Below are 27,672 nucleotides of genomic sequence, written 5' to 3'. Positions count from 1 at the left end.
TCTAAATGTCAGCTTCCAGCCATGGGCATTTCACCCTTTCTTCAGCTTTCTTGCAGATACCTCCATAATAACATGCTGGTTCTTTACATGTGTCAAGTTCCCCAAATGCAATCGAGTCCTCTCAGCCTCACCTCCTTAAACTAAAGGTATCAAGATCCTTGAATCTCTTACTGGGAGGCACATTTTTATCTTTATATTTCTCTTAATTGTATCGTTTTTAAAATGTGTCCTACAGACATGCACAGTATTCTAATACGTTCAATAATCTATGTTGTAAAACTATTATATTTTTATAACTCTTCAGAACATTGATTATTTTACATACATTCTTCTTAGGGCTTAAAATAGATACTAATTAAAGAAGGGATGTTTTTCCTAGCAACCCAACTTCCTGAAAATTGGAGATCAAATTGAATATTTGATTTTAATTTTAGTTAGCCTACTTTAGAATTTGGCAGATGAAGGTCTGCAAGAGTTAACTTGAAATGTAGAAAAAGTCTTACATGCTTTTAAAGGGATACAGTAAACCACACAGTTCTGGAAAAATGTTTTTAATCCTGTTACATATATTTTTGAAAAAGAAGATACATGTGGTAGTTTAGAAGATGGAACTGAATACTGGCATATTTGATTATAAAAAGAGACGGCATTGGAGCCACTTATATTTCAATGTTTCTTTAAATACATGATTTCCAAAATTACCAGCAATTATATTAAATGGAAATGCTCTTGAGCAATATTTATTTGAAAGTTACCTGAAATGTCAACATTTATGCACATGATTTATTCAATTTTCTGGTAACTTCATAACGTTTCCAACAAATACTGAAAAAAAATGGTGGTCTGATTCTCAGGTATGACATGGTAAAAACTTTGGATTTTTTTTTCAAATGACACTCACTTTCCCCCTTTAAACCATTAGCAGCTAATTCAATCCTCCTAATACTTATTCATACAGTTTACTGAACAGGTAAATACATGAAAATGGAATGAAAATCATGCACAGAAAAATTTCAGAACGTACATGTGAAGGAAGAAATGATTAAGCAGTTTAGTGCGCAAGAGTGGACTAGGGCTGAAATCCAAGACAGTATAATACACTCAGAAATACTTAAAAAAAAAAAAAAGTTTTGGATAAGCAATGAATGTTTACAGTTAATTTTCCTAAAACCATAGCATGAGTTTAGCCATTACTAGGTAACTGAGGAGACTGAGAAGAGACAGACACATGCACATGGAAGCTTGTTTTCTTTGTAAAACAGAGTACAAAGACAAGCTTGAGCCATACGCCTGAGGGAGAAGCCAGGATAAAATTTCTAAGTAAGAATTACTGCTATAGTAATAGGAGATGCAGATGATCTGTTCAGGGTTTTGATTCTGCTGGCTAGGTGGCAGAAAGACAAGAAAGCATTTGCAGTTACAGTAACTGAAGAAGGAAATAACAAGCATGTAACTTGGAAAGATGGAAAGCTTTTTTGCATGAACCGTAAAATTATTATTTCCAAGGATACGTTTACAACTACATATGTTTTTTCCTAAGTTTCCCAATCATTAATAAATGCTGTTCGTTTTTTTTTTTTTTTTTCTAATTTATCATGGCCTTGGAGAAAACAGGACTTTGTTCTGGCTCACTGCTGCAGTGTGAAGTAATTGTTTCATTTTTCCATCTTCCCAAAATTGGCTTTCTTTTGCAAGTACAGGCATCTGTGTGAACTATGTGATGTGCAACCAAGCCTGACATCTTGCGTAGCAGTCTTATCCTGTATTTCTGTAGCCTCCAGTTCCTCACAGAAATCTCAGTTCTGGAAGTCCCCTTGGCTGGGAAGCTGCACAAGTATTTGCTGAACTGCTTTCTTTGACCAACACCTTATAACACCGCTTCTCAGAGAAGACAGATTAGTTCAAAAAAGTTCATATTAACACATCTAGCTCACAGCAGTGGAGCATCTTTTAAATTTTAAGATACTGAATTAAAATATCATGCAGTGCTTGCTGAATCAAGATGATACATTCACACAATCAGTCTTTGAATTCACCAAAGACTGCTTCAGTGCCAGAAGCCTATAAAAGGCTACCACGTTGGGCTAGATCCTGCAAGGTACTGGTCACTTACATGTACTACAATGTATGTTCAGCAATGTTGGTGCAGAATGTGAACCCACCGGAGGACCGAGCCTCTAGAAATCCCAGCAGTTACTCTGAGCCAATAACACACTGCAGCTTCAAAAGCATCATCTACATTAAAAAGAACATATTTGATAACCAGAAGCAGAGCTTCAAAAAAGCAACATTCAACTTAAGCAGCACAGTTCTGTTTTGGTTAGATTTGCTGGTGTTTTGTTTTGTTTTTAATTGTTTTTACTTTTCTTTTTGTTTGGTTTTGTTGTTGCTGTTTTTTTAATTTGTTGTTACAAATAATTGGTGAAAATAATCAAGATAAAAATATCATCTTGTTTTTCTTCCAACGGACCTAATTTATACATTGGACAGAACTTCCTATATGCTTGGTTATTGCTTCCTTGTACCGACTAAACAAGAAAAAGGAACTATTCAAATTTTTAAAGGCCTACAGTTTTAACTAAGCATGTCCCCTAAAAAAAATGCTTTTCTCTGAAGGCAATTGAATCAGCTTTTGTAATTTTGGGAATAGAAAAATCACTATGCTAATTTACCTGCAAACTAGTTAAAAAAAAAGGCAAGAAAACTTATTTTTAACATTCATTTAAATACTTCTTGCCTCGTATTGCACTTGCACTTCATTCCCTCTAATCAGTACGAGAATATGATTACTTAAATGACATTTTTCAGCATAATGATCAGTTTATATCTTACCTGATGGCATACGTAGAAGCTGTACACATTAGGAATAATACTAGCACCATGAAGACTCCAGTCAGACCTGGAACTAAAAAAACATGAGATAACTTACATTTGAACTGTGGGGAGGCATACTTGTCTCCCATAACCTTTTAAGAAAGTAGAAATTTTTTGAAATACAAATCAAGATTCGGTCAAATTTTACATGTACTTATTTCTTACAGACAATTCATGTAGCAAGCTACTGTTGAGCACAGTACAAAAGAAGAGCAAAGAAGAGTTGTTGTCTTATTTTCCATCAAGCAAAGGGAAAAATGCCCTTTTCCTTGCATTTCACCACGCATCACAAATTTCCCATTAGTCTTTGCTCCTGTAATCCTTCGCTCATAATATTTGTCTCCAAGCAGGTAACTAAGAATTAATCCTGTCTCTTTATTTGTAAGACTGACTGTACAAGTTTCTATATTTCTTTTTTATTCCAAACCCTAAACTCTGTTGAACACTACAATTATAAACCTGGTCAGGGACAGAATTTCAAGCAAATCAATTTCTATGCAAGCTGTCACTGCAATTGTTTGCCAACCCATTTCATCCTGGAATGAGAAAGAGCCTGAAATTATTCTCTATGGCATTGTATCATGCTTGAAATTGTTGCCTGCAGAGCAAGGTCTGTGAGAATGATCTACAGCCAGCATTTGAGAAGGTTAAAAACATTAAGGATTAGACTCATCTGCTCAAATATGGACTGCTATATCAGAACTAGTCTCTCCCAGGCTCCTTTTTAAGTCAGAGAAGAAAAATAAGTATTTCTAGGGCATGATTCATCTCATCCTAACGCAGAATCCTACCCCAAAAGTAGAGTAAACCATCAACCTGAAGATAGATTGGACAAATCCTGACCAGAGTTACCACTTTAATGATAAGCACCTTATCTTCAAAACTGCCATCCCAGGAAGCAAGAATCTGAATTAAGAACTAAGAACCTAAGAGCCATGAAGCATTACATCAGAACATTTTACTTCTTGAAGAATGTAAACTCTTAAAAGTTTTTAAGCATAGCCCCTGGGTCACCCTAAAAACCATGTGTTCAGGTTTAAGCAAAGTCAACTATTCCAATCACTAAACACAAAGTAAACAAGTGCCATTTTAGTGTTAGAATATAAATGTCTCAACCTGCTTTCCTAGAAGTAAACAGTGAAACCACAGATTTTAAGGGTTCAGTATCTTTTTCATGATCATATATATAGATAAGAACAAGTTAATTTTCTAAAAATAATTACGTGTGATTTTAGACTTTTTAGTGATAAAGAGACATTTTTCAATCTTATCTTTTATTAAACTTCTCATCACCCACTTCCTGGCAAGTTTGATACCCAGAATCTGACGCAGCCCAAATCACTCCTCAGTTTTACAAACTGTAGGAAAAATCCTGGTCCTACAATCAGTGGAGGTTTTTTTCATGGACTACATAATTTCATCCCTTCGTGGAAAAGTTAAAATTAAAAGCAGTTGCAATTAAAAATGTTTATTATTTCTGATGCCTCCTTCATTTCTTCTGTTTTAATCGAGTTGGATATGCAGCGTGCAATCAGTCTCCCCTCTGACAAATACTTCTAATCCACTTGTAACACGGGGCTTGTTCCAGACTCCTACATTGTCACTCAAGCCACAGAAGGTTACCTTTTACATACAGTTCTTCAGCTCTCTTCTCCATCAAACTGAACACATTATATCAATTACAACCTTGCCCCAATTCATCAACGCATTTTTAGAGAAAGGGACAGGGAGGAGAGCAAAAAGTATTTTCCTCCACTAACTATAATCTTGAATACTTGTTCCTCCCACAGTTACCCTCACACCCTCAGGCAAGGAGGTTTCTTTCCTGGACTGATCTGAAAACCCAGCACACCGTAAATCCTCCCAACTCCTCCTTATTCCTTCTCTTCACTGTGATTAAAAAAAAAAAAAAAAAGTCAATAAATCTAGTTCTGAATTGTTTGGGAAGTGAGATCCTATTTTTGCTTTTTGTACAGCTCCCAGTATAGCAAAATTTTGGTCCCTTTCTGGGCACTCTCACAGCACAAATAATATCAATTACCAGTTGTCAGGATGGGGAGTGATCTGGTCATTTTAAATTGAAGATAACTTGGAACCACTGCTTTTTGCAACACTGTGCTCAAACTCTTGAAAATGCAGTATTTTCTTAACAGTCAGTGGATAAAGAGTTCTACCTTGCAGGTCCTCTGCTCAACTGCCTAAGTCTCAAGGTGTACCCAGAAGCTAGGACAATATTTAACGGAGCCTCTGCACTGGTTTTTCTTTCACCCTAAGTCTTTCTCCTTCATCTAAGATACTAAATATAATGCTGGCTGCTTGTTCTGATACTCCCTCTCCATCTTGTAGTCCCTCCTCCACGAGTGACCCTCTTTCAAGACACTGATTCACTAAAGACACCAAGTATCCAATCTATTTCCAGTTCGCAGTTCACTCATACACCAATTTCTAGTATTTCACTTTTTCACTTCCTCTGCTCTTAACCGATCTAAACCTCACCTAGGGGTTTTGGAAAGCACCTTCCCAGAGATGGCTAATTCTAGTAAACTGATTTGGATTGAGAGATCTACAACCCAATTCAGCAACCCAAATTCATTGCTGTTCAGACAGATTCCTTTGGGTCTTGCTCTAAATGTTACCAAGTCAGTAGTTCTGCATTTGGTCTAAATAAGGGTGAAAGAGATGACATCACGAAGGAAAGACCTTTATCTGCTTGTAAAGCACCACAGCTCAGTACAGCAACCCATCCACACCCAAACACTGCTCCCTTCTAAATTCCTGCACCAAAAATGTCTTTGCTTATTTACTCTTTATAAGCGCTTGATTCCTGGGTAACAGTTTAGATTTCTCTGAAGTCAAAACAACCCTTCAATAAACCAGCTGAAGCAAGAAGACAGCTCTTTAGTTATGTTCCTTTTTCTAGAAATTGAATCATTTAGGAATTTGCTTTTAATATTATGCAGAATCTCTGTTTGAAACTAACGATTTTCCACTGACTCATCTGTACAACAACAGCTTTGAAGATGTTGCTCATCCTACTACAGGGGCTTATGTAACTCCTCCCTCCTGACTATTGGATAAGCAAACCCAGGTTATATTAACACAAATAACACATCTCAACCTAGCTGAGATATAACAAATGGCATGCAAACAAAGGATCAAAATGTTTTGTCTGGAGAGTGATGACAAGAAGCAGCAAACTTTCTCAGTCAGTTTTGCAACAGACTTACCAGTAGCAAAAAGCAGTTTCCTTGGGTCCTGAAAAGCAATCAGAGGAAAAAGAGTCAACATAAATGATTTACATCCATATGAATAATGTAATAATAATAATAAGTAGCTCATAAAGCTCACACGCTTGATAGCATAAGTACTCTCTAATTCGGGATGCAGGAATGGATTTGATAAAAGTTTACACTGACTGCGATTCAACATAAACTAAACCTTTTGCCCTTGCATTCCTTCAGTGAAGACAATTCTGATCTTTTATGAAAAACTGGGGTTTGGATGATTTTACAGATAATTATTTGTTGAAAGCCTAACTTTACTCAGTTACCTCACACCTTTGGGAAGACAGAGAGCAGAAGAGTGAGAGATTTGAAAGTTAAATGAAAGAGCATTTTACTGCCAATTACATCAGTAAGAGATTTGCAGTGGACTCCAGTGAAGCAGGAGTGAACTCAAAGAAGCTGACAATATAGGGCCAGATGTTCCTGTGTCCTTCACCACAATCGAAAAGATGGAAGTAGAGAACATCTTTGAGGAGGGGAAGAGGAGATTTGTCGTCATCATAGAAAAGTGCTTCACTCCAAGTCCTAAGCCTCCTGAGATTTTTGTCTTCACTGTGGAGAAAAGCTTTTTTTTTTTTTAGAAAAACAAACAAACAAAAAAAAAAACTTGCAGTAAAACCTAGGGACAGGGAGGGGAGATAAGAGATTTTCACACAGATCAGGAAAAACTAAGCGTTTTTTCCCTGACCTCTCTGCATCCAAATGTAAACACGCTTCCAGCCATGAACGGAAGATGACAGTAGCATCCAGACTGCTCACAACAGTTACCAAAACAGGTTTAAGCAGAATTCAATCTGAGAGATTAAAGAGCTATTAGAGTACCTAAAATCCAGGAGGTTTTCATCCTAGAGGTACTAAAAACTTGCTATGTCTATTTGCTGTTGAAAAATTCTTAGGTCTGCATAGTACAGGCTGCCATGCACTCCGTGGCCTGTTCTTGCCTGAGGAAACCCCTGCAACCTTCCTGATGAGAATATGTCTAACTAGACCACTCCTAACACATGCAGACACTTGAGTTCAATCCAGAACTTCAGCACAATAGTTGGTGTTGGTATGTCTGTCTCCCATAGAATAGCTCTGTGATTAGGTCATTCACCAGGGAGTAGAAGACCTTGGTTGTTGGTCCTTCTGGGCCAGGGCTGACTCAAGCCCTCCTTTTCCAGGAAAGGATGCAGCTGGGATGGGATCATTCTAAATCTTTCCCAATGAAGCTGGTAGAAAAGAAATGTGGACTTGAGACTAGAATGAATATAAACAAGACAGAACCTGATCGTAGCCCAATGAAGAAAGTTCTGGAATCTGGTCTCAATCCTGAAATCTGCAAATATCTCTCCAGTGCCAAATGCAGAAGCAAGCACCTGCAGGAAGAACTAGGGCTCTGGTATGCCTTCAAAAGATCTGCATCACAGGCAGACAAGTCACACAAACAAAGTATTTCGTAAGTAGAAATCAGCTTGCTGCCCAGTTGATGTAGACAACTAATTCCACTCTTAGCATATATACTACAGTTCCCATTGCAGTTTAAAAGTGCAAATTAGTCTCAAGTCTCACTGTCCTCTAATTCCCAGCATATATATATATATATATCACACAGCATTATATCCACAATGCTATAATGCTATGCTGGAAATGCAGAATGGGTTCTCCCCAACAGCAGAAGCCTCTCAACTAGCTTTACTCAAGGAACAGAGAGAAGCAGGAGGCAATGAGGAGAACAAAGAGCAAGGTGAAAGGACTTGATGGCAGCATTTTCTACCTCATAGTCAAATAGGTGTGAATCCTGCAGGTTTAGCAAGATCCTTAATACATGCTTTGTCCAGAGGATGGAATAAAATCCACAGCAATCTATATGACAGTGTATTTTCACCATACAAAACCCGCAGTGCTGTGTAGATCACAGGTTGGATCATACAGTAGAATTGTATATACAAATACTCCAATATTTAAATTCTATAATCAAAATCAGAATATAAAAGGATGGTTGGCTCACCTCACCACGATAGTGTGCTGCATTTATTGCCAGAAAGTCTTCATTGTAGTTCTCAGAGAAGTTAAGAGCATTCACCAGATGAGCAGCAACATGTAAGACTAAAAAAAAAAAAAAAAAAGAAAAAAACATAGAAAAACTGAGATCCATAAAAAAGAGGCATATGTTGCCCTGAACAAAAGAAAAGTGGCTACTCAAATGCCAAGCAACAATCCCATCACCTGCATGGGATGCATCACGGCCTATGGAATATTTTTACTAAAGTAAATTAGATAATAGATATCCCTAGCAGAAAATTGCATGCATTTTACAATTTTATTTTTTTTACACTATAAGCAATCATTTCTGTACCGTCATGCTTCAGCTGGGAGACAACATTCAAAGGTGTCCACCAAACAATGTTTCTTCTTCACTGAACAGGGTATTTGCCTCCACTGCAATAAAATCTGTAGCACCCTGCCTCTTCACTCAAATTCCTGAGGCACAACTAGAATCACTTGGCAGATTTTGACCTGATTTCATATACCTGCCTCTTCCTTCCAGAAACTGGAATTTTAAGGAAAGCCTCAGCCCTAGAATGTAAGCTTATGTGTATAAAGGAAAAATAAGACAAAACCCACACACAGCTGAGAAAGCATTCACAATTTGAGGCAGGGAAGCACAGAGCAAGACTACCCCCAAACGTACTGTAAAAGAAAAACCACAAAATACTGCTTTGTGTAATGCGTTTCCCAAACAAGGTGCTGCTCAGCACGATAAAATCTTACCTGAAAAGATGCATATTGTTACACCACATGTCACATGGAAAGTTTTACTTTTGTCTATCAGCCTTCTGGTTTTCCTGCTGGCAACCTAATAAGAGAAGAATTCAAGCACTCTCTCTTCTAAAACAAAGCAAAGAAAAAAATGCTACCAGCAAATGCGGCAATTAAACAGCAAATTCAGCTTTTACTAGGTTTAATAACCTTGTAAGAACAGTACTCCAATCTAAAAAATACAGAACTATAAGCACAAGGCAATTTTGAGGTCTTCATGAAGAAATTGCAGTTACTATCTATTACAAAGATGCTAAGAGCCCATAAAATAATGTCTATTCTGGCCTTAAAATTCACAAATTCTTGCACTAATTGTTCTAGGAGTCACTGACTTCTTAAGTGAGCAGAACAGAGGAAAAGAGATCAATGTACGCCTATGATTTATGTATAATTGCATATATATTTGCATCTACAGGCACCCAAACTTATTGTTACTGCCACACAATGAATAGAACTGGTGGGTTTGCAACCATCTAGAAAACACTTATTTCCTGAAAAGCATACTTATATTTCTGTCAGAGCAACTGGTGAATCACAAACAAGCTCAACTACTGTTTACTGAATACGGATATAGAAAACAAGCCCTCCTGGATTTGCCTGAACTTTTATTTTTCTCCCATGATAACTTATATATCAGCTTGGGTATTTTTATTTAGAGTTTCATCATCTCCAGTGGGACACTTCAGGTCATGCAGAGGTGAAGCTCATTTCACTCTTGAATACTACAGTGAAGCAGTAGAGGGGACACAGATGGCCTTAACATTAGAGTTGGGAAAGAAGGAGCAGACCTCATCTGGTCAAAGTTCTCAGTAAGCCCATGTCCCTCAAAAATGACCTCAAGAAACCTACATGAAATGTCCAATCAAACCAGACAATGCCAGCCAAATAAATGTCTTTAAAACTGTCATGCATTTTTGTACTACCTACACCATGACAGCATATACTGTATAATAAACAGCAATGTAACAGTTTTTGTCTATTATTATTAGATTCAACATAAACCAGGGCCTTTTTCTTCTTACCTGCTGCATTCTGAGGACAGTGCTTACCTTCTGAGACCCTCGGAGGAAGGCCAGGAGAACACGGCACATTGGTAGAAGGACCAGGCAGCAGTTGAGATTGAGGACAGATGCTGAAGCTCTGCTAACACACAATCCTAGCTGAACAAATACAGCAAGAGTTAGATAATAAGGAGAAAAAAATGCTCGTAACAGTTCAGGCATCAGTATTAAAACTGCTTTCTATTCCTGCTTAAACAGCTCCCATGTTCTCTTGAATGATCAGAATAGTGGAGTTTCACAATGTTTTTACATATACAACTGTATGCCTGGCATGCTACCCTGTTCTCTGAGGGGAAACAGCTCCCGCCTCTGCATCAAAAAATAATAATAATAATTTTTAAAAAATAATTTTGTTTGGGGGAAAGGATTGGCCTTGAAGACCCTAAAAGAATTACTAAAACCAGACCCTAAAAGGAACAAAAAGGTGTGTGGCTATCATTTCTGGAAAGAAATGAAGGAGAAGGTTTTGTTCCCTGGTTTTCAGTGTTTGCATTTTGATGCAATGCCATGAGTGCTCTATAGCAGCTACCTACCATTCATAACAGCTTTTTCTTAGCTGCATAAAAGGAGAATAAAACAGACAGAATTTCATCATTAGGTCATTTCATAAAGAACTGAAACTGATATAAAATCCAAGTTCAGTTGAACTGCACCAGCTCAGAAGTAACAGCAATAATGTCAGCAACTGACAGCTTTCTTTTGAAAGAGCTAATACCCTCATCGGTGCTCACAACCGCATGCAACAATGATCCTTATGGGTTCCTTCCAACTCGGGATATTCTATGATTCTATGATATCTGAGACAACAGAAATATCCACTGAGAAATCACCCAAAAGCTTCAACAGATATCATTAGAGTAGGAAAGAGGGATAAATACTATAAAGAACCTAGAGAGCCATACAAGAGAAGTGTAATGATTTTCCGGTTAGCAAGCCAGAAAAGCATGTAAAAAAAATATTGATTTATTTAAACTGAAATGGTAATAGTATTTCAAGGGCCGTTAGGTATCATCACTGAACTCCTCATCCATTCACACTATTCAACGTGATATTTGGACCCAAAGAAAGCAGGTTCTCTTAACTACTCACTATCTGGGAAAATTATTGAAATCTAATTTCACTAATGCTTTTACTGGTATATTTGGAACTTACATAATTAGAACAAAAACACTTGTCAAATAAATGAACAAAGCATGCATTAGTGTCATAACCCTGTATTTTTTCAGCTTATTATAGTCCCTCATTCATTTATGAATTTTAAAGAAGTTAGCAAGATGCCATTGTTCTCCCAGCTATTAGGCTGAATTACCATTTTATTAGCTTTTATAAAAGATGCTTTTAGAATGTCAGCAGATTTCTAGAATGGTATGTCTTACGATGTTCTCTAAAACACATTATGCTGCTAAAACACAGCATAATTCCGTAAGATAACTCAAATCCTGAAAAGGTGTTTTGAACATATACACATCATATAATTAATAGTTATTAAAGATTTATCAATTTTCTATTATGGAACTTCATGTCAAAAAGAGGGCACCTATTATTTCTCAGTCAAAAAAAAATAATCAGATTGCATTTGCATCTTTCTTATCAAGAAGAAAAAAATCAGAGAGAAACAATTTTTTTAAATTTACTTGGAAATATCATTTTTTACAAAATTATTAGAAAAGCCTTTTTATTTGAAAATTCCTAGTGCTTATTACATGCTTTTTTACAGACTTATCTACGTGTTACAGAAATGGATAAAACACAAACTAGTAAAACAAAGAAAAGTAACAGGCATCCACCATGTCTAGCAAGATCACAAGCACAAGGGCATGACGGGAGCTTCTCAGTATCATGAAATATAAAAAAACACCACACCGTGAAGGATTATGTTGTATATAAATTGTTGGTTATTCCATAGGAAGGGAAAGCAGCTTTGTGCCTGCTCTCACAATTAGTAACCCCTGTACCCTCTCTTCTTTGTAGTATCTTCTACAGTGTAGTATCTTCTGTAGTGTCTTCTTTGTAGGGCACAAGATCACTAGGTAAACAGAAGGTAAAACATGTTCAACCTAACTGAAGAATCAAGCTCTCCACCTAAATCCCTTTCTTCTTCTGGCTGCTTTATGTTATTTAGTTGAAACTGAGTGCTAGGGACTGTCTCACCAGACATTACCAGCTTCCACAAAACAAAGTAGTCATAAGGGCACCTTCTCTTAAAGCTGGTCGTGAGAAATAGAAGCGGTTACCCTAAAAAAAGTGTTCTACCTTGCCGTCTGCCACATAGAGCGTGATCTCTGGCAAATATCCACTGAGTAAATCCTACAGAAATTACACTGAGACGTTTATAACAGAGGCATCTCCAACCTGCTGAGTTAAAGAAAATAAGACTATAATGGACCATGTCATCTAGTCTATTCCTACACTCTCCCCCTCCTCTACTATTTCTTCCAATAAATTGTTAGTCCTTTTTTTTTTCCTTTACATAAAACCTCCCTTGCTTCTATTTCATCTGTAACTTCACTCCGTTTCTATGATAAAAGTCTGTGTTCTACCCTCCAGCAGCAACTCTTCAAATATCTGAGGGCTTCTAATTGACTCTTTGGTTTTCTTTCCTAGAATCACAGAATGGTTTGGGTTGGAACGGACCTTAAAGCCCATCCAGTTCCACCCCCCTGCCATGGGCAGGGACACCTCCCACCAGCCCAGGTTGCTCAAAGCCCCATCCAGCCTGGCCTTGAACACCTCCAGGGATGGGGCATCCACAGCTTCTCTGGGCAGCCTGTTGCAGTGCTTCACCACCCTCTGAGTGAAGAATTTCCTCCTAATCTCTAATCTAAATCTCCCCTCTTTTAGTTTAAAACCCCCTTGTCCTGACAATATCTGATTGAGCAAAGAGTCGCTCTCCAAAAGTCCCCTTTAAGTACTGAAAGGCCACAATGAGGTTCCCCCAGAGCTTTTTCTTCTCCGGGCTGAACATCCCCAGCTCTGTCATCCTGTCTTCCTAGGAGAGGTGCTCCAGCCCTCTGATCATCTTCGTGGCCCTCCTCTGGACCCTCTGCAACAGTCCCACATCCTTCTTGTGCTGAGGGCCCCGGACCTGGACGCAGTACTCCAAGTGGGGCCTCACAAGGGCAGAGCAGACGGGGACAATCACCTCCCTTGACCTGCTGGCCACTTCTCATTTGAGGCAGCCTGCCTTCTGGGCTGCAAGTGTGCGCTGCTACAGGCTAAACAATCTTTTTCCCAGTTACTCTTCCCCCATACACCATGTTCTTTAGACTTTAGGTCATCCTCTCTTTCCTCCTCTGGACTCCCCAAGCTGGTCCAGAGCCCAAGTGACTAGAACTGAGCACCAGCTACAATGACTACAACCTCAGCAACTGAGATTTTACTCAATGCTGAATCTCACTTTCCACTTCAAAGTATGATTTTAAAAAAATGGTACGAACAACCACAATAAATATTCCTCTATCTTTGCAGACATTAGCTTAAAGTGACTTTAGAACACCAATAAATATTTTTGGACTATTAGAGAAAATAGCAGTACCCTTGAAATCATTAAACTTAATAACAAGTAAAATGTCTCTATAACGTGCCACTTGCATATACAAAACTATCTCTATTTTCATTAATTATTCTTCCTCTAAAGGGAAATGAAAAATGAGCTATACACCTCATAAAAGCAATAAATTCAAAGCATGGTCATTAGAAGCATATAAGCAGCTTTATTAAAGCTTGCTGATGTGCTACAGAATTTCAGTGATTAAATGAGCATGGTTTGAAAAACAAGAATATAGAACATTTATACAAAACTCAGAAGAACACTTAAAAAATTCTTGTAGCTCTTGATAAATGCCCAAAAGCCAAAAAAAAAAAAAAAAAAGTGATACTCTAAAGTAAAGCATTTAGAAATTGATAGTATTTTCTATTATACGACCTAATCACTACTATTTCATATGGTCGTGTATTATATGATCCAGTCACTATAGTGGGGTTCTGCAAGGCTCCATTTTAGGGCCATTTCTTTTTAGTATTTTCATAAACCTGATTTAGTGGGAGGTGTCCCTGCCCATGGCAGGGGGCTTGGAACTAGATGATCTTTAAGGTCGCTTTCAACTGAAACTGTTCTGTGATTCTATGATTCTATGAAATAACTTGGACACAGGACTTGAAAGTATACTTATAAGCTTGCAGACCACATTAAATATGGAAGAGCTGTTAACTCCATTGAGGGTGGAGAAGCCTTGCAGAGAGATCTAGACAAATTATAGTGCTGGGCAATCACCAATTGTATGAAGCTTAACAAGAGCAAGTGCTGGATTCTGCACCAGGGAAGGGGCAACCCTGGCTGTATGTACAGTCTGGGGGACAAGAGGCTGGAGAGGAGCCCCGCAGAAACGTATGTGAGGGTTCTGGTTGCCAGCAAGTTGAACATGAGCTAGCGGTGTGCCCTGGCAGCCAAAAGGGCCAACCCTGGAGTACATCCAGCACAGCATTGCTAGGTGGGCAAGGGAGGGATTGTCCTGCTCTGCTCAGCGCTGCTGCAGCCTCACTTGAATACTGTGTGCAGTTCTGGGTGCCACAGCATGAAAAGGACATAAATCTAGCAGAGTGTCCAAAGGGCTACAGAGATGCTGATGGGTCTAGAGGTGAAGACATATGAGGATCAGCTGAGTTCCCTTGGTTTGTTCAGCCCAGAGCAGAGCAGGCTGAGGGGAGGCCTCATGGCGGCCTGCAGCTCCCTCACGAGGGGAGCGGAGGGGCAGGCGCTGAGCTCTGCTCTCTGGGGACAGCGACAGGACCCGAGGGAACGGCATGGAGCTGGGACAGGGGAGGGTCAGGCTGGGTGTTAGGGAAAGGTTCTGCACCCAGAGGGTGGTCGGGCACTGGGACAGGCTCCCCAGGGCAGTGGTCACAGCACTGAGGCTGCTGGAGTTCAAGGTTTTGAACAATGCTCTCAGACATAAGGCCTGATTTTTGGATGGTGCTGCGTATAGCCAGGAGTTGTACTCCATGATCATTAGGGGTCCCTTCCAACTCAGGATATTCTATTAGTCTATGACCTACATGATACATCATGAGCTTCTCAAAAATTTATGTTGTCTTCAAGTTTAAACATAAACCAGGCAAGGTATCAGTTATCCAAGACTTCCTTTATCAGGCACAACTATTCTATTTGGAAAACTTCAACCAAATAGTCTAATTTGGAATATTCTGAAGTAGAGTTACTTTTAAAGCATATAATATTAAATGAATAAAATGACTTCTTGTAAGAAACTAGGAAAATGACACGATCTAACTGGTACAAAAATGTTGAAGCAGCTGTAAGTAGAAAAAGATTAAGTAAAAACTTGGTTCCAGCTTTTCAAGTCCTTCCACAAATACAAGGAGACTACAGCATGAAATGTGGCTAGATAACTTCTTAAAACTAAGTTTTCTGAGAAGATACGGTCTTTTTTTTTTTTTTTTATAATCTAGCCTGGCTTGTCCATCATTAGTTTTGCATTACTTGTCATATAAATCCAGTTTTTGAAGAAAAAGCTATTGTTTCAAGTTACTGGAGTCACACTTTGATTTCACCAGTAATATAAAACTCATATTTTGTATGAACAACTCACGACATGCATCTTGTAAGTATACAGACAGACAATGGAGGGAGCAGCAAAGGGAGAAGGAATATTACTCACCCTCTACTGAAATACAATATGCTGTAGTGAGGCTGTCAAAGAAGACACCCTACTAACCTCCTTTTGTGTTTTTCCATGCCACTATTTAACAAATAGCACATATTCATTCATAACGCCATTCCTATGGAACAATGCCCTAACATTAATTCTAATTAAATGCTATCAACATACGCACAGTGGGGGAAAAGAAAAAAGCAGGAAACGAATTTTCCCAGTAATGCAGTGCACTTCTAGGAAAGTGTGATTGAAATAGTTTTTATGAATGTCCAATTTTATTTCTTCAGAGTAAAGCTTAAATGAACCAATGTTTGCTGAAGCAAGCTCATGAACAATTTGAAAACAATGGTAAAGAAATACAGTTAGAAATTCTTAGAATCACAATTCATGCAAGACCCAGAAGAATAACACAGTACTAAGTTTACTCTTAACATATATCCAAAGGCTTAAAATATCCCCATGAAACTAATTCTTTCCAAATGGTTTCCAAGTGGTCTCCTTCTTGATTTCCTTTGCATTGCCTGGGTGGCATAGAAACAAATTAACATAGTGCATTGCTGAATTGTTAATCAACAATAGAATAAAAGCAGGTATTTTGCTCCCAGGCAACTCATTGTTTCTAGAAGGGAATATATAGCCTCGTTAACTAGCTCAGAAGTAAGAGAAATATAATCCTCTCTTCCTCCTAAGATTATCGTCGTGTCAAGGAAAAAAAAAAAGGAGTGTTATTTCATATTAGTAGTATATGAAATTGCTTTAGGATCAAAAAGAGAAATAAAACACATTCCCAAAAACTCTGCTGGACACTCTCCTTCATCTAATTTCACTGATACCAAATCTAAGCAGTTGACAACTTCCTTCTGTACTCTGCATACCCAGTACAACACATACTGTTATCCCATTTCATGGAGGGGTGAAGAAGCATAGAAAAACTAGAGGATTAATCAAATTCACAGAGGAAACCTGCGGCACCCATAGTACAGAACTGGACTCACTATAAACGTGAAGCTGGTACCCCAAAAACTAGGCAAGATTTATTCTCCAGACAAGTATAAAGCAATCACAGACTTTTCCTTCTACACAGCAGCAGAAAAGTGCTCCAGAGATATATAGTGCATGTACTCCAGATATCACTGCATGCTAACACAACATGCTAAGTAGAACAGAGAAGCAAAGAGTCAATTCTCATCACATGTTCTGAGTGTTGCCAGTAGCAAAGTTATGAAAATGTGCTTCTCCATAACTAGGCAAAAACTTTGAGTATTTGGTTGATGGCTAAAATAATTTACTGCATACCTCAGAATTGCCCCAGTTTGTTAGCTATAAAGACAGTGAACATAAGCTGCAACTGCTGTGCAGAAAAATCCAGTATTCAATACATGGTTGCAAAATGCATTGGAGAGGAGAATTCAGGAAGACTTCAGCATATATTACCCTGTCTCACCTTTTAAGACTACCTTGTGAGAAAAAAAAAAAAGGCAGACTATCACAAATCCTTCCATACCTAAAAGTGACATTTCTCTCATTCTCATACCTTCACTGTTTACATGCAACAATCCTAACCGTCATGATGGAGAAGAGACATCATACCTGTTACTGTCTCTCTCTCTTTCTCTAGGCCCTTCTTTGAACTTCCTCAATCTTCTATGAGTTGAACTTGATGATGCCTGTGAGTCCTTTCAAATTCGGATTATTCTATGATTCTAGGATTCAGAACAACTTCAATGACTGTGGGAAGACCCATAAGCAACATGCTGTTCTAAAGACAGATTCTGAAGACCACCTCCCCAAATCAGTACCAGAGCTGCTAAAAATATTTATTTTCATAGGTGGGATAAACTGTGCTGCACAATGTGCCTCCATTTCACCTGACTTCCTTTTCTTCACAGAATACTCCTTGTTTTGAAAGACAGAGCACAGATAATCTAAGATGAAGGACAGATCTGAATTGTACAGGATAGCTATATTACCCCCTAGGCATGCCAAATCTAGCTGGAGATCTAGAAAAGAAAGAAAAAAAAAAAGAAAGAAAAAAAAAAAAAAGAAAGAAAAAAAAGCAGCTGAATGAAAGGAAAATGTAAGGGTAGTAGAAATCTACTGGAACATGTGAAAACTTCTAAAAAAGGTTGACTTGGTCTTCTTCGTGAGATGGAAGGTTTGAAGGCAGGAATATGTTAAATCACATCCTGTTGTACTGCAATACTTTAAAATTACTTTCAGATTAAGTAGTGTAACATATTTGAATCATACCTGTAAAGAAAAATATATTAGAAATAAACAAAAAACTAGCAGTTCTTTAAAAAACAAACAAACAAAAAATCTCTGTGTCAACTCAAGTCTCAAGTTCAGTCTTTTCCCATGTATTTATGAATCAGAACTTGGATGTGACATTATAGAAAGGGAGAAACATCAGGAGTGGATGGCAACAGTATTTTTAATTCTTTTATGTAATGTGGTTTATTTTCCCTGCACTAATGAGAATCAGTATTACCACCCTTCACTTGAACCTCACCTATCAGGCATTCCTTAATGACTTTCCTTCTCTTTCTGTTCACATATTTAGGTCATGTTCTCACTTCATATATAGTCCCTTTGTGTTAGATGTACTTCTCCTTATGCTTAAATCAGTCACACAATCTGAAGAAAGTAACTGGAATTTTCTATTAGCTTCCAACTTCTCTAATAATCTCCAAAAATAGTGCATTCACTTAGATTTCAGACCAAATGTTCGTATTTATTAATCAGTTAATTTAATCTGTTATAATCCTGACCCCAGGAAATCTAATAAAAAACCACCTTTTGTCAGTGCTGCTAAATTACAGGTTTCTTTTTGTGCCAGGCAAAATGACACACACAAGGCCTGGAAGAGATTTCAAGTTATCTTCCAGATTGAGTGTTTGACTCACCCTTCTGCAGCAATATCAAAGTGTGACAGCATTTTATGTGTTAATTAGCAACAACAGCTTGAACAGTTGATCGTGCGAGATGCAGCAAGATCTCAACTACTGAAGGTCAGTCACGAAATCAAGAGATTAAGAATACTTGAGCCCCCCAGGAGGGCCACAACACACTGCAACACAGGGCCGTAGCAGTAAGTTGCTTATTGCCATATCTGAGTCACAGTCACACAGAAGTGATCTTACACCTGCTACTAAGGCTCCCTTTACGCTGAATGATTTCCCCCTACCATAACACAGTGGATAATACGGTCTGTAAAAACAGTCTTCTAGAATGTAATGAAGCTATTTTAAGACCTGCCACTGTTGGCCTACTACAGGAAACCTATGTTCAACCAAATAAACGTTTTGGCCATAATTACGCTCTGTTCTACAGAGTATTGCACCATGATCATCTTGGAAGTAGGAGCAGTGATGTCAACAGGACATGGTATTTTTAACATATACAGTGGTAAAAATTTCAGCACTCCTTTAAGAGGTACCTCTACTATACTCCCACTATTAAAAGTTTCACAAGAAGTTCTTCAAAGGTGGAAGTTCTTTCATAAATGGTAACAATTTAGATGTCCTTCACAGGACAACTGCCACTTGACCTTAAAAAAAACAACAACACAAACAATGACCACAAAAACCAAGTAAATACAAGAACTGTATGTCGCAAAAAAACACATTATAAACACATTGGTTTATAACTGAAACTAATCTTAGCAATAATGCTGATCTGTGGAATGTCCAGGAAGGACAGAGGGATGAAAGAAAAATGTTTTAGCAAACAAAAAATCATGAATGAGGCGAAGAGAACGTAAGAAAATATCTGTTTATAGTTCAAGGGGACTATCAAGAGAAGGTCTTGTGGAGTAATGGCCTCAGTCTTCACAAGGAAATCCTGTTTACACACACACCTATATAGCTTCCATAGTAACCTAACTCTATTAGTAAACATTTTTGCTACATGTAGCACCTTGAAGAACAAATCCCAAATACACTAGTTACAAAACAATTAAATAGCAGAAACACACTAATATTAAAGAATATAAGGGGTCAAGATACACAGTTCCCTTCAACGTTTACATGCGTGGGGGAAACACGCCGCATGGCCAATGCATAAGGATCAATGGAAGCAGAATTTGGCAAAATTACCAAAATCTTTACTGTCATAATAAATTAGCAGAGACAAATTTCCATTTGATGCTAGAACATCCAGAATGTATTCCAGGTAGCAAATAAAGATGACAAATGTAATGCACAGTACAGCCAGCACAGTAAGAAGGCAGCAATTGTATAGATAAATTGAGAAAGCACTTTCCTTTTCAGTCCCATTTTCAGTTATTCAATCCTTTCTCAAGAAGACCCTTTCTGAGAATGCATTTTCTCCACTTCGGTGTGAAACCCAGAAGCTTATCTCATGTATTAATGTCCATTTAACTACATTAGATTTACTTGATCGAGGACTAGTGAGTGAAAAGGGAAAGAAAGACCTTTTATGCTATGACAAAATGAGTCCAATGCTGAAGTCAAGCACCAAGAAAAAGGTATTTTGTTTAATGCTGTTAAAAGCAAGGTTTGAGTTCTGCACTAAGGCCAATACTGAACACGGGACTAAATTTGTTTGTCAGATGCAAGCAAGCTTGTTGGGGAAAAAAAAAAAAAAAAGAAAAAAAAAGCCAAGATTATGTGAAGGGATAAATCTGGAAGTCTGCAGGGAAATAAATCATCTGGACAATTTATCTGACTGAGCAAACAGAACCTCCAACAATGAAAATTCTGGACTCAAGTCAGGTTATCTATGAATTTTCCTTTCTGTAATTCACATCTGTCTTGTTGTATCTATCATAAACACACGGATGAGAATATGCCTTTCCACTTTGCCATACTCTTAAGTAATCAGAGCCTGTTGTGTTCCTACCCATCCTCCTCTTCTTTAGGCTACTTAATGCCAGAAGTTTACACTTACTAAATTATGAAAATTTGAGTTTCTTTATCTGTATCATGTTCCTGAACCAGCAGCAATGAATATATTCATGAAGTAAAACTATGATCTGCAGTGCTGCAAGTAATTAAGTATCGGAAAAGACAGTTCATCAAGGCAGAAGTACTGGGAAGGGTTTTAAATCTACCAGGTTCTTGTTTAACTTATTCTGCAAGAATCATATAATTGCAGAATTGTTCAGGTTGGATGGGGCCTTGGGAAGTCTCTTTTCCAACCTCCAACTTCAAGTACGTTCAACACCAAACTCAGACAAAGTTTGCCCAGTGTTTTGCCCAGTCAATTTTGCAGCATAAAGGGACATGCTTTAGTGATGGGACTCAGTAGGTAAGATTGATGGTTGGACCTGATGATCCTGAAGGTCTTTTCCATCCTAAATAATTCTATGATCCTTTGAAAACCTCCAGGGATGGAGATTCCACAACGAAGAATTCATGGCCTCCTCAGCAAGATTCAAACTGAGCAAAGCGGTAATGTTTGACAACATAAATTTACCCACTAAATTTTGTGGTGTAGAATGATGTGCTCTTCCTAACCACTTCACTGTCTCTGACTTATGTGTTCTCTTCATGCTCCCTGGACACCACTGTGCTATTGTTGCCTTTTTGCAGATGTAGAATTAAGCATCAGAAAGATTCAGAGATGTATCTGAGTTCAGATAACAATATTTTTTAAACTGTTAAAGTAATAGTAAAATAATTTTAAAATCCCGTGCTAAGTATCTTGTTTAAGTTTGCAGAGGATACAATTGGCAAGGAACAAAAACGAGCTTCCGTCTGTAGAAGGCTGATGGAAAGTGAACCATTTCAGTGACCACTGAGGAAAGAATAACCTCATTCTTCTTCACATATGAATGAAAAGAAATGGCATGAAAACATAGCAGAGTTGAATATATTCTGGATATTCAGTCCAAGACTTCATTTTATTATCACAATCTGATTTCCTATGTCAACTCTTCTTCTTCTCTGTCCTGTTACTTGCTAAACAACAAAATTAGCAGTTGTAAATCTTTTATTGCTGCAAGTGAGCAAATTCTTAAGATTTTACATTAACACAGAATACAAAAAGAGAAAAAAAAAAGTCTTTAATAGACCTCACTGAGAAACATGAGACTTTTTTTTAATTAAAAAAAAAAAAAAGCCATTCCTTTCTGCCATTAGTTGTTGCCTGGTTGGAAAAATAAACTAATTTTCAGGAAAGTATTTGTTAAACAAGTTCATCCTGTTAAGACTACAACAAACAAACAGAAAACACAACAACTGTTGAATTACAATTGATGAATTTTCATCTAGATGTCAGAAATTTTAAATATCAAGAAATAGCTCACAGAGACACTGCAAGCCACTCACCAATGAATGGAACAGAACTCAGGCTAGTTATGGAGACAGGCCAGAAAATGGCCAGTGGCTATGCAAACCCATGTAGAGGTGCAAAAATCCACACAGATTTTTAAAAGCAGCTGTAGCATGGCTGTGCTTACTCTCTGTTTCCTGAAGAGGCTAAAATTGTTTTGCAAGGCTTGTAAAAATTGAGCCCAATCTGTATGATTTATGCACACATATAAATATATTAAAAAGAGAAACCTAACTTTGGCATCCAAAACTTGTATTTAGACAAACTGTAAGTAAGCAAGTTTTGAGAATGTTTTAGTCTTTAATGTTTTCAAAGTTTTAAAATTACTTTCGCAGCTTTGACTAAAAGTATCTTATAGACTTCACTTTCCTCTTTATTTTAAAAATTGTCTAAATTTCCACAGTTAAAGATGTTGTGTTAGACTAACTCAAACACATGGCCTTCTGGTCCTCAACTCCTAACCAAGACAATGAATCTGTCGCTTGAATCATCTCACAGGTTCTGAATACCCAGATCCAGCTGCATTATACTACTTAGTGTGTTTTTCATTTTGAAGCGGAAGAAAACCAAAAAATGGCCAGACGATGAGCTGGTACAAGGCAGACAAGTCTTCTGAATTGAAAGGAACTTTGCTGATTGATATCAGCTGACAATCTGGCCCAACATGTTGACCCAAGAACATTCACTTTATAAACAACTGACTTGCTCTGCCAAGAACAAAATCTCTTCTCAAATGGATGCAGTGGGCTGCAAAGCCATTGGACATTATCATAAAATTAAACATGTTTTCATGTTTTTTCCCCATGAAACATCATAATCATTAAGTATTTAAGTATTTTAATTCCTGTGTTTTTGCACTTCCTTTGCTAAGATTCACTTCTTGGAACACAACTGAGTCAGCCAGAAGGAGAAAAAGAGAAAAAAAAGAGAGAGAGACAAGTACAATCTAGTCAACTCACTTTCAAGCAAGTTTCACAAAAACTTATGGAACTGGTTAGCTATGGCATTTCTATCCATCATATGAAAAAATATACTCTGGATCTACCAAAGATAAAACCTGGAAGTTCTACAGCAGGTTAGGATGTGCATCATCTGTGCTTCAGTCCCATGTCAACTTGCCCATTTAAATCAATTCCCAAGCACAGCATAGTGTCACAAAGCATCACCTTATTCCTTCATTTGTACTTGGATTCTAAAATTCTGAGCAACCTTATAGAATTTTTCATAAAATTGTTATCACTTTATCTGTCCCTTTGATCAGAAGTCATTTCAAGCAACTGTGACCGTGTAACTGGATATGGTACAGGCCCCTATCTCGCTTCCCAAAGTTATCTTTTTGGGTTGTTCTGGTAGTTGTGGACGTTACCCTTGCCAGATCAAAATAGCCAAGTCTTCAGTATATCATTCAGATTCCAAGACTGTTTTCAGAAAATAAAACTAAAATTATATATAATGACAAAGATTTACACAGAACATAGAATCCAGGAGGATGACAACTTGAGATGGAAAAGAACTAAAACTTATCATGAGTTCCTTCAGCAAATTAAGACTAAAAGGAGCACAAGCCCATAAGCCTGGCTAATGTTTTGATGACAAAAGTTGAGCTCCGGTCTGCAGAGCACGTTTGTGTCCTGTGAGACCGCCTGCAGCTGGGGACGTGGGAAGGGAGGAAAGGAGGGGAAAGTCCCACACTTCAGTGACTCTTTTTCAACACTGTCAACCTTCTACTCCTAAATAACTGTCAGCAGCCTCCCAGTAATTTCCTACCTGATCTTTCCCCACTTTTGCAAGCAGTTTGTGTCATCCTTGATTAGCAAAAGCATTCTGTCCCCTTTCCCTTCTCCCAGCATCCCAACTTCCAGAGCAAAATGGAACGGCCGGGTCACTCACCCCTAACATCTGATGTAAATAATAGTACTGGAGCCCTCGATAATAGAGCAGGAAGGTTTTCCAGAAGAGCCACACATTGAGAGAGAGCCAGAAGAACTAAAAGAGAAACAAGAGATTGTCAGTGGAAGTTATACATACAAACTTTCCGGTTTTAATTTCATTTGCAAGTTATATGCACATAGTTTCATAAAGAGTTTTGAGTGGAACGAGAGAACAAAATTCGCGTTTAACAGAAATATTTTTAAAGCAGCACCCTTGAAGCGGTAGGTGGGAAGCTTCACTGCCCCTAGAAGCCACAGAGGTGCAGGTCGGTGAGTGAGCACCAGCCACCGCCGGCACAGCCCCTGCAGCACCGCTACCCCCTGCCTCCAGCCGGCCACCGCCGTTCGGGACCCTGGGAACACAAACCGGCAACAAAGCGACACAAAGGCAGGCAGAGTGCCACCCCACACCCCCCGACCCCCCTTCTTCCCCAAATTCTCCCCCCGAAGGCGGCCAGCAGTGGCATTGTCCCAAATACAAACGTCCCCACGTGTGCAGCCCAGCGGCAGCCGCACGCCTCCCGCCGCCATCCCCCAAAGCGCCCCCGGCACCGGGACGGCTCCAGGCACCCCCCTTTCTCCTCGGCTCACCCCTTTTTCACCCCTTTTCTCTTCGTTTCACCCCTTCTCCCCAGAGGCGCCCGGCAGCCCTACCAAAAAGAGGTGCTTGCTCCCCTCGTTGGCCAGCCAGCTCCTCCAGGACACCGCCATGGTGCCTCGGGGGGGGGGGGGAGGGAGGGGGTGCAGGGGATCTGCCCACCACAAAAAGCACCGGCAGGACCCGGGAAGGAGGTTTGGGGGTGCGACGGGAGGGTGAGCCCTCCTTTTCAGCCGGGCTCAGCCGGTCCTCCCCTCTCCCCACCCCTCACCACCCGCCCTGTCTTCCGGCCGCCGGGGCGTGCGCTGCGATCTTACACGGCCCTCACACGGCCCCCGCACGGTCCCGCCGCCCCTTTGTCCGCGGTCAGCCCCGGGCCCCTCAGGGGAGCTCGGCGGCGGCCGCCCCCCTGAGACGGCTCAGGGGGAAAACAAAGAGGCCGCCCGAGGAGCCGCTCTTAGGGCCGCCCTCGGGGTCCTTGGGCAGCTCCTGCTGGTGTCATTTCCATCCTGCTCCCTCAGGTGGCCGGGGAAGAGGCGGGATACAGGTCCCGGCACCGAGCCCCCTCAGCTTGCTTCATCCCGGCTGTGTGGAGCACAGAAGGGCTTGGGTCCGGAGGGACCCTAAAAACACCATCCAGTTCCACCCCCCTGCCATGGGCAGGGACACCTCCCACCACACCAGGGTGCCCAAAGCCCCATCCAACGTGGCCTTGAACGCCTCCAAGGCTGGGGCACAATCCCGCCCCAGCCCCAAGGATGGGTGCCCAGGTTCTCACTCCTCCACCTTGCTACCGGTGTGCTTTCTGTGGTGGTCATCAGGTTTTGGTTTGGCTAAGGTTTCTTTGAATGGAGGTCACGCTGGATACTGATTTTAACATGAAAGCTTTAAAAAGGCGTTGCTGCCAGCAGCTTTCAAACACAACACCCCTCGTGAGTCACCAGGGGAGCTTCCACTCCGCAGCAGGCATTGTGGTGCACAGGGCTGCTCCTTGAGATAGCGGCGGTGACAGCTGACAGCAGGGCAAGCCTATTTCTCCAGGAGATGCCAAGTCCAAGGAGCAGCCCACAGAAGTCTCATGCAATCCAGCTTGAGCTGGCCGTCTTCCTCTAACAACTAGGAAAGTTGCCATGTTGTCTGTTCCTTATGATCCAGATAACAAGGGTCCAGATAAAACTGGGAGGAAGCAAAGCACCATCCTTTTCCAGTCCCTATAAAGATGGAGAGAGTGCCTGACCTATGTGTGCCCCTAAGGAGTATGAGTAGGATGTGGTTCCTGTGAAAATCAGCTGGGGGTATTTTGGCTGTGGCAGAAGCCCAGTCTCAGAAAGTGGCAGGATTTCTGCAGCTGCAGAAGGTGAAGTTTTGGAAAAGCATGACAGAGGAGAGCAGTTATTTTGCATCATCAAATGACCCTAAAAGGAGAGTTGGTGAAAGAGAAAATACGTATCTGGAAATTTAAAACTCACCAGAACCATAGTTTGATGCCAAAGCAGCGCTAACTGCAAATGAAATACCATAGTTTATGTATCTTGTTTGCTATTTCCACTCACTTCCTCATTTCTCTTGGAACATAAAGACAAATGGAAGCTGCTTACAGAGAACCAGATGATGAAACTTCCCTAGACGAGCATGTCAAAGCCAGAATGACAGAAAATAAAACTTGTAGGATATGTCATGCCTAATAACGTGGGGCCTTGGCTAAGGCTCAAGCCTGAGCAAGCACAAACAAAACCAAAATAATATGCCTATGCCATATGCTATACTTCAAAATACCGTTAGAAATGTCTCTGGAAAATCAGCTCATGCAGGATTCGACTGCCCACTCGCATGAAGCTGATGACTCACACTCCAGCAACTGTACTTCACTGCCCACTTACGAGCACCACACCGCACGTGGGGTACATGACTCATGCTCCTGTCGGCATTGGATCCTACAGCATTTCTAGGTACACAGCGAGGAATGTGCTTTTGTAGAAAATGTCTGCCTCTCTTTCTCCCTAGGAACAGCCAAAGGTTTTGAACTGGTGTCCCAAGAACAGGCTGACAGAGAGCAGGGCTGACCTTAGGACAGCTTTGTTCTTCCTCCACAGAAAAGACTGTTTGCAAGTGGCTGAGTCAACATGCCTTCACAGGTGTTTCTGGAAGTTTCTGTCTTCTTTCTCTGTTTTAAACAACCCCAGAGATATCTGAGCATGTGTTTTAAACTTCTTGGAAGGAGTACTCAGAAATGGCTGTAGATATAACTTGAATAACTGCAAAAGTTGTATGACTCATAAAGGTCATTTGAGCACCAGCTCATCTCTTCTTGTCTTCCTCAACATCCATTCTCCAGTTAGAAAAATCTTTTGCTTTGTCCTACCAGCTGGACACACCGCTGTCAAAGCAGGCAGTCCCTCTTAAGGACTGAGCACCTACTTTTCTTGCGAGGTTGTTTCTCCTGCATCAGCAGTCACCCTGACTCCACATTCGCCTTCAGGTCTACATCCCATCAACGTCTGCAACACTCAAATCTACGCTCCCAGAGCTTATCCAGGTACTTTACACTGGTTTGCTGATGTGTTGTAGGATTAGAGATGTGTTGTATTAGAGATGTATTGCATATCAGAGGTATGGCTTAAAAGGCTTTTGGTGCCTGAATTTTCCTCAAGTACCTGAGAGTGATCGAGAATCTAATCACCTAAACTTCCAGTTATCTCCATCTTTCAGCATATCATGATCATCCTGCAAGCTCCTGCAGTGACTGCCCGCGTTGCAAGGACAACTCTGTGTCCATCAAGTCTGCAGAGAGATCTGGGGACCACACTGGCTCTGTTGCAATCGAGATTAAGGCACACAAGCCCCTGAATTCTGCCTACATCCCAAAGGGGACTGACTCACTCTGCCCAGTATTTATCCTTAATACTGGGCTCACGGGAAGAGAGGGAAATGTTTTACTGGTTTCACTACAGAGCACAGGAAAAGTGGTTTCAGCCTAACAGCTAAAGAACTTGCTCAGCAGTGGGAGAAATGGAGCACAAAGAACTGAGGCCATTGCATTCCCATTCCAGGAAGGTTTCCTAACCACTGCACTTCACCAGGGTCAAGGAAGGGAGCAACCTCCAAGTGAGCCACTGTGCAGCCAGGAAAGCATGAGGGGGAGCAGAAGGAAAA

At 39.9% G+C, this 27,672-nt stretch overlaps 1 protein-coding gene and 1 long non-coding RNA gene across 8 annotated transcripts in view; both read right to left on the bottom strand.

Moving 5' to 3' along the window:
* Positions 1-27,114, bottom strand: part of NOX4 (NADPH oxidase 4) — a 123,063-nt gene extending 95,949 nt beyond the window's left edge. For 2 of the 7 annotated variants that reach the window (XM_080567545.1, XM_080567546.1), the window contains exons 1-7: positions 24,576-24,817; positions 23,881-23,976; positions 10,010-10,120; positions 8,913-8,997; positions 8,149-8,246; positions 6,102-6,129; positions 2,833-2,905 (exon numbers count right to left, since the gene is read on the bottom strand). In XM_080567545.1, the coding sequence (XP_080423671.1) occupies positions 2,833-2,905; positions 6,102-6,129; positions 8,149-8,246; positions 8,913-8,997; positions 10,010-10,120; positions 23,881-23,976; positions 24,576-24,632 (548 nt within the window). In that variant the 5' untranslated portion in view covers positions 24,633-24,817. The other 5 variants (XM_080567548.1, XM_080567549.1, XM_080567544.1 and 2 more) reach the window with 5 other exon arrangements.
* LOC308182726 lies at positions 15,948-17,720 on the bottom strand. Its single transcript, XR_013942028.1, has 2 exons — positions 17,284-17,720; positions 15,948-16,378 (listed from the first exon to the last, which is right to left on the bottom strand). It is a non-coding gene; the product is annotated as an uncharacterized lncRNA (long non-coding RNA).
* Positions 27,115-27,672: the final 558 nt, after the last annotated feature.

Source organism: Anser brachyrhynchus (assembly GCF_964034855.1).
Source record: "Anser brachyrhynchus genome assembly, chromosome: 1".
NCBI lineage: Eukaryota > Metazoa > Chordata > Aves > Anseriformes > Anatidae > Anser > Anser brachyrhynchus.
The sequence above is the reverse complement of the archived record's forward strand: the minus strand, read 5'-3'. Positions and strand labels throughout refer to the sequence as shown.